The sequence below is a fragment of the Beta vulgaris genome, chromosome 9, assembly GCF_026745355.1.
Source record: "Beta vulgaris subsp. vulgaris cultivar EL10 chromosome 9, EL10.2, whole genome shotgun sequence".
NCBI lineage: Eukaryota > Viridiplantae > Streptophyta > Magnoliopsida > Caryophyllales > Amaranthaceae > Beta > Beta vulgaris.
In genome coordinates this window covers 40,290,486-40,307,606 of record NC_079210.1, presented here as the reverse complement: position 1 = coordinate 40,307,606, position 17,121 = coordinate 40,290,486, and the positions used below count along the sequence as shown (strand labels likewise).

The following is a 17,121-nucleotide window of genomic DNA, read 5'->3' as shown; positions in this document are numbered from 1 at the left end:
AGGTCTTATGTCTTTATCTCTTGTGTTCTCCTTACATTTATATGGCAACTTCTTGATGCAAACTTGTTGATTCTTTCCCTTTCTTAATCTTGATTTTTTTTTACATCATTCAGATTGAAGAATATTGAAGAAGTTTTTAGTATATCAGAGTGACGTTCAAATCAAAGAATTTAACTGTGAAGATTGAAGAATATTGGATTTACCTTCGAATCACCATCCATATTTGAGGTTATTTTTTTAATATAATTTTTAATTTCCCCCTAAATTGTTTTGGATTAGCCGATTTCAGATTAGATTAGCCTCCACTTTTTTTAATTTTCTTGGATCTATGTAAATTAAGCTGTAATAAATTGTATATTTTTTTTCTCATTTCTATACTAGTTCTTTGATTTGATTTTATTTGATATCAAAGAAGTAATGATTTGATTCTTTGGATTCACATTGTATAATAATAATGTTTAACTGCTCTTCTCTTCGTATCTTTCTCTTAGCTATAACAAAACCAAAACCAAATGCTATTGCGCATATTACCTATTTGGTAGATCTTGCCTGTGAGTATATCTTGATTTTTTTTGGAATGGTATTACCTATTTGCGTCGGATGTAGTCCAATGTCTGATGCAAATCACCAATCATTTGCGTCGGATATTGTTCTCCATCTGACGCAAATCACGAACCATATCGCATGATTTTGGACGATGTGCGTCGCATAGTGCCACTCATCCGACACAGATGGCACAAATTTGCGTCGAATGCGCATCCGACGCAAATTATAGTTGCACAATTTGCGTCATGACTTGTGCTGTCGGACCTAAGTCTAACGTAAATAGGGGTCCCGGGTCCGACGCAACTCGTCCTTTCTCTACTAGTGAATGATGTTACTCGTATGATTTATTGAATTTACTTGTATAAATAAATGAGGTTACTAGTATGAATTAATTAGGTTACTCATAAGATTAAATGAGGTTACTCATAGATTAAATAATATTACTAGTATGAATTAATTGGGTTACTCATGTATATGATAAAAAATGGGGTGACTCATATAATAAAATGGGGTTACTTTTGTGAACAATTGGGGTTAGTTGATCAAATAGGATCATCATATGATTAAATAAGGTTAATATTGTGAACTATTGAGTTTAGTCGTATGAAAAAACGAAGTTACTTTTGTGAACAAATGAGGTTACTCATTTGAATAGATGAGGTTACCAATCAGTTTACTTTCATGAATGAAGGAGGTTACTCGTTTGAATAAAATGCGGTTACTTTTTGTGAACCTTTCGGGTTACACGTATGATTAAATGAGGTTACTCGTATGATTTGTTGAAGTTACTTGTATAAATGAATGAGGTTACTATTATAAATTAATTGTGTTACTCATAATATTAAATGAGGTTACTCATAGATTAAATGACATTACTAGTATGAATTAATTGGGTTAGTCATATGATAAAAATAGGGTTACTTTTGTGAACCGTTGTGAGGAAGATGGATGAGTAACCCCAATGGACACCTTTTTATTATTAAAAGTAACCACATAATCATACAAGTAACTCCATTAGGTCATAAGAGTAACTTTATCTGTTCATAAGAGTAACTCCATTTGTTTATAAGTGTTTGTGCATAAGGGTCAACTTCAAAAGGTCATATCTCATATAAAACTTAATACTTTGGGAAGATTCAAGTTGGAGATGAAAATTTGGCTCGATAGCTTCCAACGCCTGGTCAAAAGCACGATTCCGATGAGAAACGAGTGAGATATGACTATTTGAAAATGAGCTGACGGGTTGACAGCGTGTCGCGCGCGACCACACTTGTAATTTCGCGTGTGGCCGACCACACGCAAGACGAATGTTTATATTAAGGATGATGATTATGATTTTTAAAATTTTTTTGTACCCTCATCATCACCGGAATTTTGGCGATTATCCGATCCCCAAGAGGATTGATTGAGTCCAACATATTTGGAGTTTGGAAGTGGTCCACTTCCAATTTAGCGGACCTCTGCGTTCTAAGGCTCTAAGTATGTAAATGGTTTAAGTTCAAATATCTATCAATGGCGAATTTACTTAGGGTCACTGTTGGTCAAGTGACCAACTATTATTTATGGAAAAAAAAAATTCATTTGAAGCGTTATTTTCTCTCACACGTGAAGTAACCTAGTTCCTCTTTCTCTTTCTTTCTCCTTCACGAATGGTGAATCCAACGCGAAAATTAAAACCCTAAGTAGAAGCGATGGCCGATGCAGTTCAGATCGAGATCTTCAGGCGACTCGCCGGTGACTTTGTCATTTTTCTCGATCTATTTTGTTTGATTTGGTTTTGTTTAATTTTGTTAGGGTTTTGTTCGATCTATTCCTTTTGTTTGATTTTGTTAGGGTTTTGTTCGATCTATTCTGGAATTTGTAAATTTTTTTGTTGGATTTTGTTAGGATTTTGTTCGGGTGGCAGCGGGCGACGAACTTCAATCTTCATGTATTCTTCTAATTCAACCTTCTTAATCTTCGTCTAATCGCTTCTTCAATTATTCTTCATTGCATCATTGTTGGGTTGTTGCTGAAAATTGATTGTGTTTTTCTGTATTTTTGTCAATTGGATTTCATTAGGATTTCATTACGATTGTGTTGTGATTTGGGAATTAGGTTAGGATGCCAAATTGACAAATAATTGTGTATTTATATATTTTTGTCAATTGGATTTTATTACGATTGTGCTTTGATTTAGGAGTTATATTAAGATACGAAATTGACAAATGATTGTGTATTTGTGTATTTTTGTCAATTAGATTTCATTACGATTGTGTTGTGATTTAGGAATTAGATTAGGATGCGAAATTGAAAAATGATTGTGTTATGAATTTGTGATTTAGGAATTATGTTACTAAGGTTAGGAATTAGAATGTTTTAGAAATCATTTTTGAATGATGTATTATGTATTATGTGCTTGATTGTATTGTGTTGGCCTTTTCAATCGACTTATTTAATCTCATTCAAAGTATTAATTTAATTTTCAGAATGAAAAGGAAAAAAACGAAGGATATTTCAATTTTTTTTTTGAAGGTTAGCAAGGATGATATTATAAATCGATATCAAAATATGAAACTCGTCGAGAACAATTGTAATATTTTCTAAGTAGTATTTGGTTAAAATAAGTACTATTTTTAGGTACTATTATATTGTAATATGAACTATTATTAGTCATAAATTGATTCTATTTGAAGTAGTTTTTTTTAAAAAAATCATAGAATCTTATATGGATACGCGTATCCGAACTCGTACACGTAGCCCTATTTGTATCTGTGCAACTATTCGGTAGTGACCAACTATTCATAAATTCCTGGATCCGCCACTAATAACTATATGTCATTTTTATATGGGTGGAATGTGAAGGTAAAGTACAAAGAAGGGTAGGGGGATGCGAACCTGTGACCTGTCGTTCATAACATCTCAATTTTAACCATTAGATCAAGACATTCTTGGTAGCAACAAGTATTTTTATTATAGCAGAAAAGTAAAACACACTAAAATGGCGTATGGTATTTTATAATAACAACTAGTTATTAGGCCCGGGATATGCCCCGGGTAAGAAAAATTTTCATTTATTAATATTGTACTTTGATATGATATCACTAATTACAACTTGGTCTAGTGGTTAAAACTTTAGTACATGAACTTGAGGTCACAGGATCAAAACCTATACCATACAATTTCTAATTTTTTTATTGTACATGAATTACATGACCTAAAACTCCCTAGGGAGAGCGCCACGTGGCACCGTTTCTGATTTGCGCACGCCTTTTAATATATTAGTATAGATATAGATTATAACAGAAGCAATAAGATGGACAAAGAGTTGGTGTGAAGCTAATAAATCAAGCATGCACATGTCTATGTGATAAATGTTTTTATACGATAAGACTGGAAACGCAATCCGTAGATTATACACCAAGGTGTAGGATGAGCATCCTACACCTTGTCCAAAACTACGTAGTTTTGATGGTTTTAGGGGAGCCAAAAGTTGGCAGGCTTTTGGTAGTATTTATGAAAGTGGGGAAGCTCTTTCTCTCTCATCACTCACTCATTCCCTCCCTTTCTCTCTCATTTATTTTTCAAGAACCATTTCAATTCTCTCTCTCTCATTTATTTTGTTCTTCATTTATTTCTCCCTTATTTTCATTCATTTGTATTATAAATTTCCAAATGTTGATATTTGATTTTATTTTATGTTTTGCATTTTTAAACCTTTTTTTGATGTACAAATGCATATGGTTTGATGTACAATAATATACGAGTGTACATTTGGGGATTTTCAGTGATCAAAGTAATGACCATCAGTGTACATTGTGATTTATCCTTATTTACGTTGGTTGCGGTACCTTTTTTATTATTATTAGCTCCACCTACAGTTGCATGTACATGCACGTACCTAGCATGTACACTTTGTTGACATTCATGTACATTAACTGGGTTAACGTTACAATCATGTTGTTATGTGTTGACCTTTTGTTTTAATACTCGTATTGAGTTTTTTTTTTTGTTTTGGATGTCTATTATTGTTCATTGTGTGTTATTGACGATTTTATGGGGGATGTCATTGTACATTTTATTTTGTTAATGAACAACCACGAAGCCAAGAATGTACAAAGAAACATAATAGAATAAAAGTAACCCAATTCCTAAAGCTGATGTCAAGTGAGTAATTTGCAATCTTTGTACACTGGTGTGTTGATGTTTGTTCGCTAATGAAATTCAATATGTACAATTACAGTCCTATACCTCATAGTGCTCCAGGTGCCACAAAAAAAACTCAATATGGGTATTAAAACAAAAGGTCAATACATAACAACATGATTGTAACCCAATTAATGTACATGAATGTCAACAAAGTGTACATGCAAGGTACGTGCATGTACATGCAACTGTATGTGGAGCTAATAATAAAAAAGGTACCGCAACCAACGTAAATAAGGATAAATCACAATGTACACTGATGGTCATTACTTTGATCACTGAAAATAAGGATACATTATTGTTTGATTGAATGTTCACTGGATATGACTCAATGTACAATTATTCTAGCAAGATTGTTCAATTATTAAGCCTGAATGTACAATGTTGTTATGACTGAATGTTCAAGTTATTCTATAGAGCTGACTTTGTTCTGTGTACATTAAAATTGCGTTAATGATCATTGTGTATGACTAAATATACATTAGCTTCACTAACATGCATGCATAACATATTCTATAGACAAAAACAAAACAAAAAAAAAAACTCAATATGGGTACTAGATTAAAAGGTCAACACATAACAACATGATTGTAACCCACTTAATGTACATGAATGTCAACAAAGTGTACATGCAATGTACGTGCATGTACATGCAACTGTAGGTGGAGCTAATAATAAAAAAAAGGTTCCGCAACCAACGTAAATAAGGATAAATCACAATGTACACTGATGGTCAATACTTTGATCACTGAAAATCCCCAAATATACACTCGTATATTATTGTACATCAAACCATATGCATTTGTACATTAAAAAAAGTTTTAAAAATGCAAAACAGAATATAAAATCAAATATATCAACATTTGGAAATTTAAAATAGAAATGAATGAAAATAAGGGAGAAATAAATGAAGAACAAAATAAATGAGAGAGATAATTGAAATGGTTCTTGAAAAATAAATGAGAGAGAAAAAGAGGGAATGAGTGAGTGATGAGAGAGAAAGAGCTAGCCCACCTAAAAATTCTGCCAAAAGCCTGCCAAATTTTGGCCCTCTTAAAAGCATCAAAACTACGTAGTTTTGGCCAAGGTGTAGGTTCCTCATCCTACACCCTGGTGTAGGATCTAAATTGCGCTGGAAACGTTGCTAGATGACTAAGACAAAATGTTATATTCTAGTATAAAATATCATATTGTATAATTGTTGATATTGACTTTTCTAGGTGTTTATGTCCACTGTTTCAAGTTGATACTGTTTATACTCTTATTCAATTGTATAACTATTCTATTTTCTGTAGTAAAAAATATGACTTCGAAAACAATTTTGAAAAACAACTTAATTTTTATTTTATTATAATCATCATATATTATTATGTAAAAAACAAACTACAAAAAAAATTATAATACATATACTCTTATTTTATTATATAGTAATTTTGCAAAGACAAAGGGTCACTTGATTTAAGAAACAAACATAATATTTAACTATCTTGTTATGTCACAATACCGATGTATGGTGCAGCCATACTAGTTGTACCTGTCACATGATAATACAACCTTATATTCGTGTAACTCATAATAATATCGTTTTTCAAATGATACAAATTGAATATAGGCAAGTGGTTTTTGTTAATAATTGTTGAGCTTGTAATATTGTTATGTACAACATTAGCTTGTTTTTTGTTTTTCCTGGAGGGTGCGGGGTAAATGTGTTATTTTCCTAGTTATTTTGAATGTACATTCTTTTCTTTTTGGTACAAGTATAAAGGAGAGGTTCTAGGTTGGCACTTAGTTGCATAAAATTAGAAAAAAAAAAATTGGAGTTAGTGCATTATTCTGCATTTATGGGAGAGAATGTAAGTAGGTAAGGTAAGTGGGTGGAAATCATGATTGATTTATAGAAAAGTGATATGAGCAATGTGTAGTAAAATTTGAAAGATAAATAATATTATTTTAATAGGTGGATTCATCCCAAATAAGAAAATGAAAAATGTATTTGAGACAATCATAAATAGGAAAATGCAAAATCTGTTAAGGGATGAAGAAAGTAAGTTATACATTTATTTGAGTTTAATATTATTGATTGGTTTGAAAACATTATATAGGTTAGTTTTGGTTCTTTCTATTTTTATGTTGCTTTTAAGAGCAAACTTTGACCATAGTTTTCGTTAATTATATATTAGTATCTATGAACTAAAAAAAAGTATTCTTAATAAATTGGTAAAATATAATTTTCTGACATAAAATTAATAAGATATTAAAGCTCAAACATATTAAAGTTTGACTATAAATGTATATATAAGAAGATAAAAAACTTTAATTGATAGTAACTACGTCTCGTCATATAAGTAATGTAAAATTAGACTGCTACATTTTATTGCACTTCCCTTGAACAATGATAACAATTCCTACTATGTTTCATGATATCATGTCTTTAAGACACGCTCCTACACCCTTGATTCTAATTTCTAAAAACAATAGGTTTAGTTGACCTTTTCGTTTTGACACTTTGAGTTTAAATTACTAGTAGGACTACACCTCGAACGGAAATCATCCAAACAGATGTATATATAGACTTAGATCGATCAAAATGGAGAAAGATAATGCTTTGTGCAATCCAAGAGTGGTTGTCCACAACCATAATATATCTGACCAATTATATATTGTTGTGTACGTTTGCTTGATGCTACAAGTCTACAACATAATGACATAGATGTCACTTGCAATATTTATTTATTGGGAGAAAACATCACTTGGAATATGATATTAGAAAAGCTAGGGCAGCACTGCTAATCCTTTCCCAAGTGGAGAGGCACAACTCTACAATTTCTGTCAAACAATAGTAAATTTGCATTTGATATGACTATTTTGGAACAATCAAACAGAATTATTTCACATAAGAAAACTTCCCCAGCACAATATAAGTAGCCTCATGATAACCAAGTCTCGCCACAATTGCCCAAACAAGATAAATATATAAGCTAAAGGAAACAATCTAGAGAAATACTATTTGAAATGGCAGGCCACAATAATATGGTGTGGTTGTTTGTGGTGGCAATACTGCTCGCAAGTATGGCTATAACAACCAAATCTCAGCAGTCTCAGACGACGACTATAGTCAGCCCACCAGCGCAGTCTCCGTCTCCTTCTCCTTCTCCTTCGCCAACTAAGGTATTTAGTCTGGCAATATTTTTCCTCAACATTTTCCAAACTCCACCAACTCCAACGGAAATGCCCCCTTCACCATCACCACCAATGGTGCTTGAAACTCCAACACCGCAATCTCCGACGTTGGATACAATTCAACCACCACCATTACCATTAGAGGTGGCTCGTCCACTTTCGGAACCTACAACCAATCCCAATCCTACACCAAAACCCCCTGCAGTACCATCACCAAATAATGATGATCCACCTCCACTTGAGGTAGCTCGTCCACTTCCAGAACCTACAACAAATCTCAATCCTACACCAAAAGCCCCTACAGTACCATCACCAGAGAATGAAGTTCCACCTCCATTTGAGGTGACGCGTTCACCACCTACTCCTACACCGAATTTCAATGCTACACCAAAACCCCCTAATAATACAGCATCACCACAGAATGATGTTCCACCTCCAGAATTAATTAGTCGTCCCCCACCTGATCTTTTATTGGCTCCCATGATCTTTATGTCCCCTGCACCTTCAACTCCGACAGAAGTGGATACCACACCACCACCAACAGAGTAGGCCGCCTTAATGTTGTGCTCCTGTCTGTCGTCGCTGCCACTAAAGCTGACAAGCTATAGCTCCTTTTATATTGCCGCCATCAGCTTTATTTTCTTGGTGTTGATTTATATGGGTTAGGTTTATAAAATTTTTCTTGAGATGAATTTTTCACTAAAATTTATTATTGATGATAAGAGTTCTTATTGTACTTCCATCTTCTATTCGTCATGAAATTGATGTATGATCGACTAGTTAGCTGAAATAGAGAAGGGAAAGAAATCATTGAAACTGATGGTAAGGTGCTAAAATTGACAATATACGAATCACTCGATCATAAATTAGTGCTCACTCCATTCTAGAATAGACTTTTCATTTCTGATTTTTGCACATTTTATAGTAAAGAAAATCTTCCAAAAAATTTCTAATACAAAAGAAAAACAGTTATGTGGTGTTTTGTTTGAGTCGTCTCATCGAGTATTATTACGAAAATCAAACTTTCATAATTTAGTGACGTAGGCAGACTAGGGGAAAAGTTCGAAAAGAATTTGCGGAAAAAAGGCCTGAATTGTTTTGCGGAAAATGGGCCGACGGAGTCCGATTGACTATTGTAATACCTTTTCGGAAGCGGAACGGCCCAACGAGTCAAACACACCACTCCGCCGTGACGTATAGGCGTTTTAGGCCATCCGGGTCCGTTTAAGGCCCGAAATCAGCTTTTTAATTATTTTCAAATTTAATTATTTCCTTAATTTCGTTTTAAGGTTTTGCTTAACGTATTTAAACATTATTAGGTCAATGTTTGGAGGCAGTTTTTGACTTTTAATAATATCACAGAGTTTATACTCTTTCTGGTGGATTCCGGAGTTTTTACAGATTCATCGCTTGTGAATCTGCTTGTTTTTAATTCGAGATTAGTGCTTGCTAATCTCCATAGTTTCCGACTGCGTCATTTAGACTAATATGTAATTAAAGGTATTTGTGATACAAACATGCATTTCCAAATGTGAAAAATGAAAAAGGGAAATGGAAAGTCTATTGAGGGATGGAGCGAGTAATTGGTTAAGTAGTTGACATTCTATATATTTTTGCATTTAGGAAATTCTATATATAAAACCAAAATGCGAAGAAACTAAATTGGGCGAACACTTCATTTCTACCATTTCTTACCACTGGGAAACCTAGAAGCTCCGAGTTTTGTAAGGAATAAACAAGTGGAAAGCAAAAATAGCAACACATACAAAAAAAAATAAAACATTTGGTTTATCCAATCTATGTGGATAAGGTAAATAACAATTTGTACAAAGTAAGTGTATAATAATTTGTATAGCTGAGTTGAAAATTGAGTATATTTAAACTCAGACGCTATTAATTGAAGTATATTGTCAAAAACCTCAAGTGATCAGATTGTGTTAACATGATACATTCGTTGAAACTAATTTACCATGATCCTAATTCACTCTAAATCCGATCCTAATCTACCCTAAGAGGGTGTTTGGTATGGAAAACGTAAACGAAATGGAAAGGATTTGAATAAGGAGGAGAAATGGAAATAATAACCGTTACCTTTAATTGTTGTTTGGTATCCTAGTGGAATGGAAACAGTTGAGAGGATTATGATTGAGGGAGGAAACGTGATTTGTTTCCACTAGTTTGATAAGGGTAAGAAATGGGGCTATTATGTTTCCCCTTGGAAACGGTATTTGTTACTTAATACTCATATCAAATAATTAGAAATGGAAACACTTATTTGAATCCGTTTCCTACATTAAAATTTTCCATACCAAATACCCTCTAGTTTGTAGTCTACAACGCTACAAGTACAACATCATAATATATCTGACCAAATAGGACTCCTGTGGGCTGTGGCTAATTTGATGCATAAAGTCTAACAAAAGATTGAACTTGCAATATGATATTAAAAAAAGCTAGTCTCAGACTTATTATCCCCAAGTGGAGAGGCACAGCACAACTCTACAATATCTAAGTCAAACAGAAGTATATCTCTATTGTATGCTACTATTTTAACAATAATTTGATTGAACTATGACCCTATCAAAACTTCCCCAGACCAATATATGTAGTCTTCATAATCCAGCCACAATTGTTGTAAGAAAACAATCTAGACATAGATACTTGATATGGCAGGCCATAATATTATGGTAGGGTGGTTCTTAGTGGCAATAATGCTCGCATGTATGGCTTTATCCACTAAGGGCCAGCAACCTCAAATGACGACTATTGCAAGTCCACCTGATGCGCAGTCTCCTTCGCCTACAAAAGTCTTTAGTCTTGCAATATTTTTTCTGAACATTTTCCAAAGTTCACCACCACCAACCCCAACGGTGGTCTCCCATCCGCCGCCACCATCGATACCACCACCATCAGCTTCGACCTTCGATACAGTTCAACCACCTCCATTACCATTAGAGGTTGCCCGCCCACCTATAAACGATACTGGTTCACCCATCACACCGTCACCAGAGAATGAGGTTCCAACTCCAGGGTTGCAGGTTAGTCGTCCACCGCCAGAACCTACAGCCAATATTGGTGCACCCATGTTTAAACCCGATCCCAACACACCATCACCACAGAATGAGGTTCCAATTCCAGGGTTGGATAGCCGTCCCCCACCAGAGCCCATTAGGGCTGGTGTCCCAGTATTTGCACCAGCACCTCCCACCTTTGAACCGCCTCCACAGCCACCAAACGATGAAGTTCAACCACCATCTTTTATACTCCGGTCCCCGCCTACGCCTTCCACGGCTCCCATGATCTTTACGTCCCCTGCCCCTTCACCTCCAACAGGTACTTTTCAACCAGACGATGATTATTTCCTTGTTCCAGCTATAACAGCCGAAACCACACCACCATCACTAGAGGAGGAGGATTATTTCTCACCACCATCAGAAAACTAGACACCCTTAAGGTGGTTGTGCTGCTGTCAGCTGTCACTGCCAGAAAACTGGCGCCTCATCCCCTTTTGATTTTCCGTATCCGTGCTGTAGTTGATGTCGTCTTGCAGTTGATTTGCTGATAGGTTTTTAGCTCTTTACAATATGTTTTGAGCACTCTATCTATTGAAGACAAAAGCTTCTCATTGTGTTATGACTATGCATCTTGCATTTTGATTAATACAAATTGATAAATTTGAAGGAATATGTCCTTAGACATTCCGGCAATTACTAAATATAAATAGGAATAATATTATGAATGTTGGGTTTGTGGCCCAAATTTTATGGCTCATTATCAATAGTCAACGTTAGTGCTAAATTGTACATGAAACACTCATCAAGATTTCTCTAGAAATCAAGAGAAACAATTTGAGGATATCTAAGCATTATGTCGGCGAAAATGGAGCATGTTGGTGATGGAAAATTCTAGACCAATATAAATTAATTGAGCACATATTTTGCCGACTTATTACACCGCCATTACACACCTATAAATAAGGTGTTTATGATCCATTTGAAACCAACCAAAATCATCCACCAACATCCACAAATCCTAGAAGCCATACATGTAAGTCCTATTGACTATCAATCGTAGAATAATAGCAAACAAATATAGAATATCAAACAAGAAAGCAGGAAAATCACACCAGAAACTTTTTACGTGGAAACCCAAGAACTGGGAGAAAAACCACGAATCTGCACTAGGAATCAATGAATGTTTTTGATAGAGATTACAAAAGCACTCAAGAGCTCTCTCTAAAGCTTTTTCTCTCTCAAAATATGTGTTAAAGATGAAGAATTACATTAATCGTAATTAGGGCACCTATTTATACCATCATTAATCGAAAAACGGAAAAAACGCGTATTGCCCGATAGGTGCGGGCGCACCAGCCCGATGTGGGGGCGCACATCACTATGGTGCGGGCGGACAAAACTCACTGCCTCAACTGAAGAAATTCATCGAATATAATGTGCGGGCGCACAACAGACCTGTGCGGGCGCACCACCATTTGGTGCGGGAGCACCACTCGTGCCGAGCCCTGAATTCAATTCCTTCTTCATTCGTTTTCCTTCGACGCAACCTTTCTCCACACCCCATACACCCCATTGAACCTCATATGAACCCATATACCCAACAATCTCCCATTTGGAGATAGGTGTAAGTGAAGAAAATTTCCATACCTTCATCATCTTCTCATTCATCTCAACTCCTAGTTAACCATCTTCGCCATCAATCAACGAAGACCAACTACGGTCCTGCACAACCTTAGTTTATCACAACTCACACTCTTAGTGAGCATATCTGCTGGGTTCTTAGCACCCAACACTTTCTCCAGACTCAACTCATTCTCCTCCACTAAACTCCTGATATAGTGAAAACGCCTACGAATGTGTTTAGTCCTACAACGATACATGGGATTCTTAGCGAAAATGCACTCACTTTGACTATCACTATAAAGTATCACCTTTTCCTGTTTATGCCATTTCCTCAAGAAAACCAATCAACCATACCATCTCCTTACCTGCCTCCGACAACCACATACTCAGACTCTGTAGTAGACAAAGAGATACACTTCTGTAACTTGGACATCCAACTCACTGCAGTACCCCCCACAGTAGAGACATATCCTGAAGTGCTTTTGCTTGTATCGATATCTCCACTGAGATCAGCATCAACATAACCCTCTAGCTTTACTCCCTTCTGCCAGAAACAAAGCCCCATACTTGAAGTACCCTTCAAATACCTTAGTAACCACTTTACAGCCTCCCAATGTTTCTCACCTGGATTTGAAACAAACCTACTAACAACTCCCACTGCAAAAGCAATGTCTGGCGTGTGCACACCATGGCATACATCAAGCTACCAACAGCTGAAGCATAGGGAACAGTGGCCATCCGCTCCTTTTCTGCTTCTGTAGTTGGTGAATGCTCCCTTGTCAATTTGAGATCACTAGGAAGTGGTGAATTTCTGGGTTTAGCATCACCTACATTAAACCTCTTCAGCACCTTAAGAATATAATCCTCCTAAGACAACTTCAACATACCAGTAGACTTGTCCCTGAAAATCTTCATGCCTAAGATTTGTGTAGATTCACCTAATCCTTCATCTCAAATACTTGTGACAGCTTTCCTTTCACTCCATTTATCACATCCATACTAGTACCAGCAATCAGCATATTATCAACATACAGAAGTAAATAAACATAGTCATTTTCATACCTCTGAAAGTAATGACAATGATCACTATCAGCTCTCTTGAACCCACTGCTACACATGAATGTGTCAAACTTTATGTACTACTGCCTAGGAGCCTGCTTCAGTCCATATAAGCTCCTCTTGAGCTTGCACACCAAGTTCTCCTTTCCTTGAACTTGAAAACCATTGGTTGTTTCATGTAAATTTCCTCCTCCAGATCACCATGTAGAAACGCAGTCTTTACATCCATCTGTTCTAAGAACAAATTTTCAGTAGCAAAAATAGCCAACAAGATACGAATAGTAGTTAACTTCACAACAGGAGCAAATATTTCATTATAATCTATACCCTCCTTTTGTAGGAACCCCTTTACTACTAATCTCGCGTTATACCTGACACTTCCATCAGGCTCTTTCTTCAGTCTGAAGATCCACTTGTTGCTAAGTGCTCTCATACCTTTAGGTAATGCAGACAACTCCCATGTCTGATTCTTTTCCAGGACTTCATCTCATCTTTCATGGCTAACTCCCACTTAGATGAATCTGTCGAATTTATTGCTTCCTTGTATGATTCTGGTTCACCTGCATCAGTTAGTAACAAATAATACATAGAAGGTGAATATCGAACAGGTGTTTTGGACACCCTTGCGGATTTTCTCAAGTCAACTTGAGAGACAATTTTCTTGTACTAGAACTGGAGCCTCTTGGTTGTATGACAATTGTATCCTCTGAATTTCCAGGCTGTGAGATATCTGACTCCTCAGAATCAGACCCTGGAGGAGTGTGAACTTCATCTCTATGTTGCTCACCCAATTCTGGAACAATGACATCCCTAACATCAATGCCACCTATCTCCACAATTCCTTCTCCTGAACTCCCACTACTTCAGTATCTCAGATTTGTCACCAAATACATCCTTATACAACTTAGTCTCATCAAATGTACATCACAGTGTCTCAAAATCTTCCTTCCTTTTGGTTCCCAACATCGATATCCATACTTCTCAAACCATACCCAATAAAATAACTTTAACAGCTTTTGGGTCTAACTTGTCACGTTTCTCAGATTGAACATATGCAACACAGCCAAATAGTTTTAGAAAAGAAAGATTTACCTCCTTTCCACTCCAAACCTCCTCTGCAATTTGAACTCCAAAGGTACTGATGGTCCTCTGTTTATCAAATAAGCTGTTGTACTCACTGAATCTGCCCAGAAAGTCTTAGGTAGCCCTGCATGCAACCTCATACATCTAGCCCTCTCAGTCAGTGTCCTGTTCATCCTCTCTGCAACTCCATTCTGTCGAGGTTTCCCTGGAACTTTCCTCTTCAGAATTATGCCGTTCTCCTTACAGAGTTTTGTGTACTCTGTCAACTAATACTCACCTCCATTATCAGACTTAATGCACTTAATCTTTCTTCCAGTCTGATTTTCGACCTCAGCTTTCCACTCCTTGAAAGTTTCATGAAGTTCAGATTTCTTCTTCATGAAGTAGACCCACACTTTCCTACTGTAGTCATCAATGAAAGTAACAAAATACGTGAGCCTCCAAGGGATCTGACTGGTGAGGCCCCACAAGTCAGTGTGCACCAATTCTAGCTTCTCAGTTTTCAACTCCTTCTTGGCTTTTGTAAAGTCACCTTTTTCTGCTTGCCATAGACACAGCTCTACAAAAATTCCATGTCAACTGATTTCAACCCTGACAACTTGCCACCTGAAGCTAAAATCTTCATCCCCTTCTCACCCATGTGACCAAGTCTAGTATGCCATAACTTAGTCTCATCTACCATGGCTGCACCAATCATGTCTATACACCCTGCAATGTGTATAAGGTTCCCATCTTAGTACCTCTAGCCAAAATCATGGAACCTTTGGAAATCTTCCACTTTCCCTCACAGAACACAGTTTTGTAGCCACATGAGTCCAGTTGACTCACAGAAATCAGATTCTTTGCTAGGCCTGGAATGTACCTAACATCATGCAGTTTTAAAGTTCCCCATTCGTAGTCCTGACAACCACAATCCCTTCCCCATTATATCCAAGGTCTTATCATCAGCAAGATGGACCTTTCCTAACTTCTTTGCCTTGAAGTCCTTAAACATCTCCCTCATGGGTGAAGAATGAAATGATGCCCCCGAATCTAGGATCCACGACTCTATAGATATATCAACACTCAAAACCAGAGCATCCTCAATCTCATTCGATGCAGAAAATATCGATGAGTTGTCACTATCCTCCTGTCTCTCATTATGATCAGATTTTCCACCCTTCTTCTTGGGATGTGGACAATCCCTCTTTGGATGACCCTTCTCACCACAATTCCAACAGGTAAAATTTGTTCTGCCCTTAGACTTACTTCGCCCCCTTGATTTTGATCTCCCTTGTGAACTCTTCCCTTTTCCCTTTTGTTTTCCCCTCCCTCTACCCTCTGCACTGTATGCTCCAGATGATTCTCCACTCTCTTTCCTTCGAATGCTCTCACTCAAAATAAGATCACGGACAACATCATAAACCAATTTCTTCTATCCAGAGGAATTACTCACAGCAGTAACAACAGTTTCCCAAGCAGTAGGTAAAGAGGACAACAAAATTAAAGCTTTCACTTCATCCTCAAAAGCAATATTAACAGATGATCATTGACTTATTATTGAATTAAATTCATTAATATGTTCAGCAGCAGAACTACCATTATTCATCTCTAAATCAAATAAACGGCGCATCAGATATACCTTATTCATAGCCGAGGGCTTCTCATACATATCTGACAGAGCTTTGATCAATCCAGCCGTTGTTTTGATGTCCTTGACATTGAACGCCACAGTCCGAGCCAATGTCAATCTCACCACCGCTAGTGCCTGCCGATCCAGTACCTTCCACTTAGCCTCTTCCATGTCAGCAGGCTTTTCAGATAAAGGTTGATACAGATTTTTCTGATATAAGATGTCCTCTATTTGCATCTTCCAATATCCAAAATCTGTCCCATCAAACTTCTCAATTCTAATCTTTGAATCCTCCATTGTTAATTATTCTAGATCTAGACAATAATCAAACCTAGCTCTTGATACCACTTGTAAGTCCTACTGACTATCAATCGTAGAATAATAGCAAATAAATATAGAATATCAAATAAGAAAGCAGGAAAATCACACCAGAAACTTTTTACGTGGAAACCCAAGAACTGGAGAAAAACCAAGAATCTGCACTAGGAATCAATGAATGTTTTTGATAGAGATTACAAAAGCACTCAAGAGCTCTCTCTAAAGCTTTTTCTCTCTCAAAATATGTGTTAAAGATGAAGAATTACATTAATAGTAATTAGGGCACCTATTTATACCCTCATTAATCGAAAAACGGAAAAAACGCGTATTGCCCGATAGGTGCGGGAGCACCTACTTTTGGTGCGGGCGCACATCACTATGGTGCGGGCGGACAAAACTCACTGTCTCAACTGAAGGAATTCGTCGAATATAATGTGCGGGCGCACAACAGACCTGTGCGGGCGCACCACCATTTGGTGCGGGAGCACCACTCGTGCCGAG

General features: G+C 36.5%; 2 protein-coding genes across 2 annotated transcripts; both read left to right on the top strand.

Annotated features, from left to right (window-relative positions):
• The first annotated feature begins 7,800 nt into the window (after nucleotides 1-7,800).
• On the top strand, nucleotides 7,801-8,460 carry LOC104904147 (extensin-like). The gene has a single exon (XM_010692338.2). It carries the CDS (start codon nucleotides 7,801-7,803, stop codon nucleotides 8,458-8,460), a length of 660 nt encoding a protein of 219 aa, XP_010690640.2.
• Nucleotides 8,461-10,634: 2,174 nt separating this feature from the next.
• On the top strand, nucleotides 10,635-11,354 carry LOC104904146 (leucine-rich repeat extensin-like protein 3). The gene has a single exon (XM_010692336.2). The coding sequence runs from the start codon at nucleotides 10,635-10,637 to the stop codon at nucleotides 11,352-11,354; it is 720 nt and encodes a 239-aa protein (XP_010690638.2).
• The last annotated feature ends 5,767 nt before the right edge of the window (nucleotides 11,355-17,121 follow it).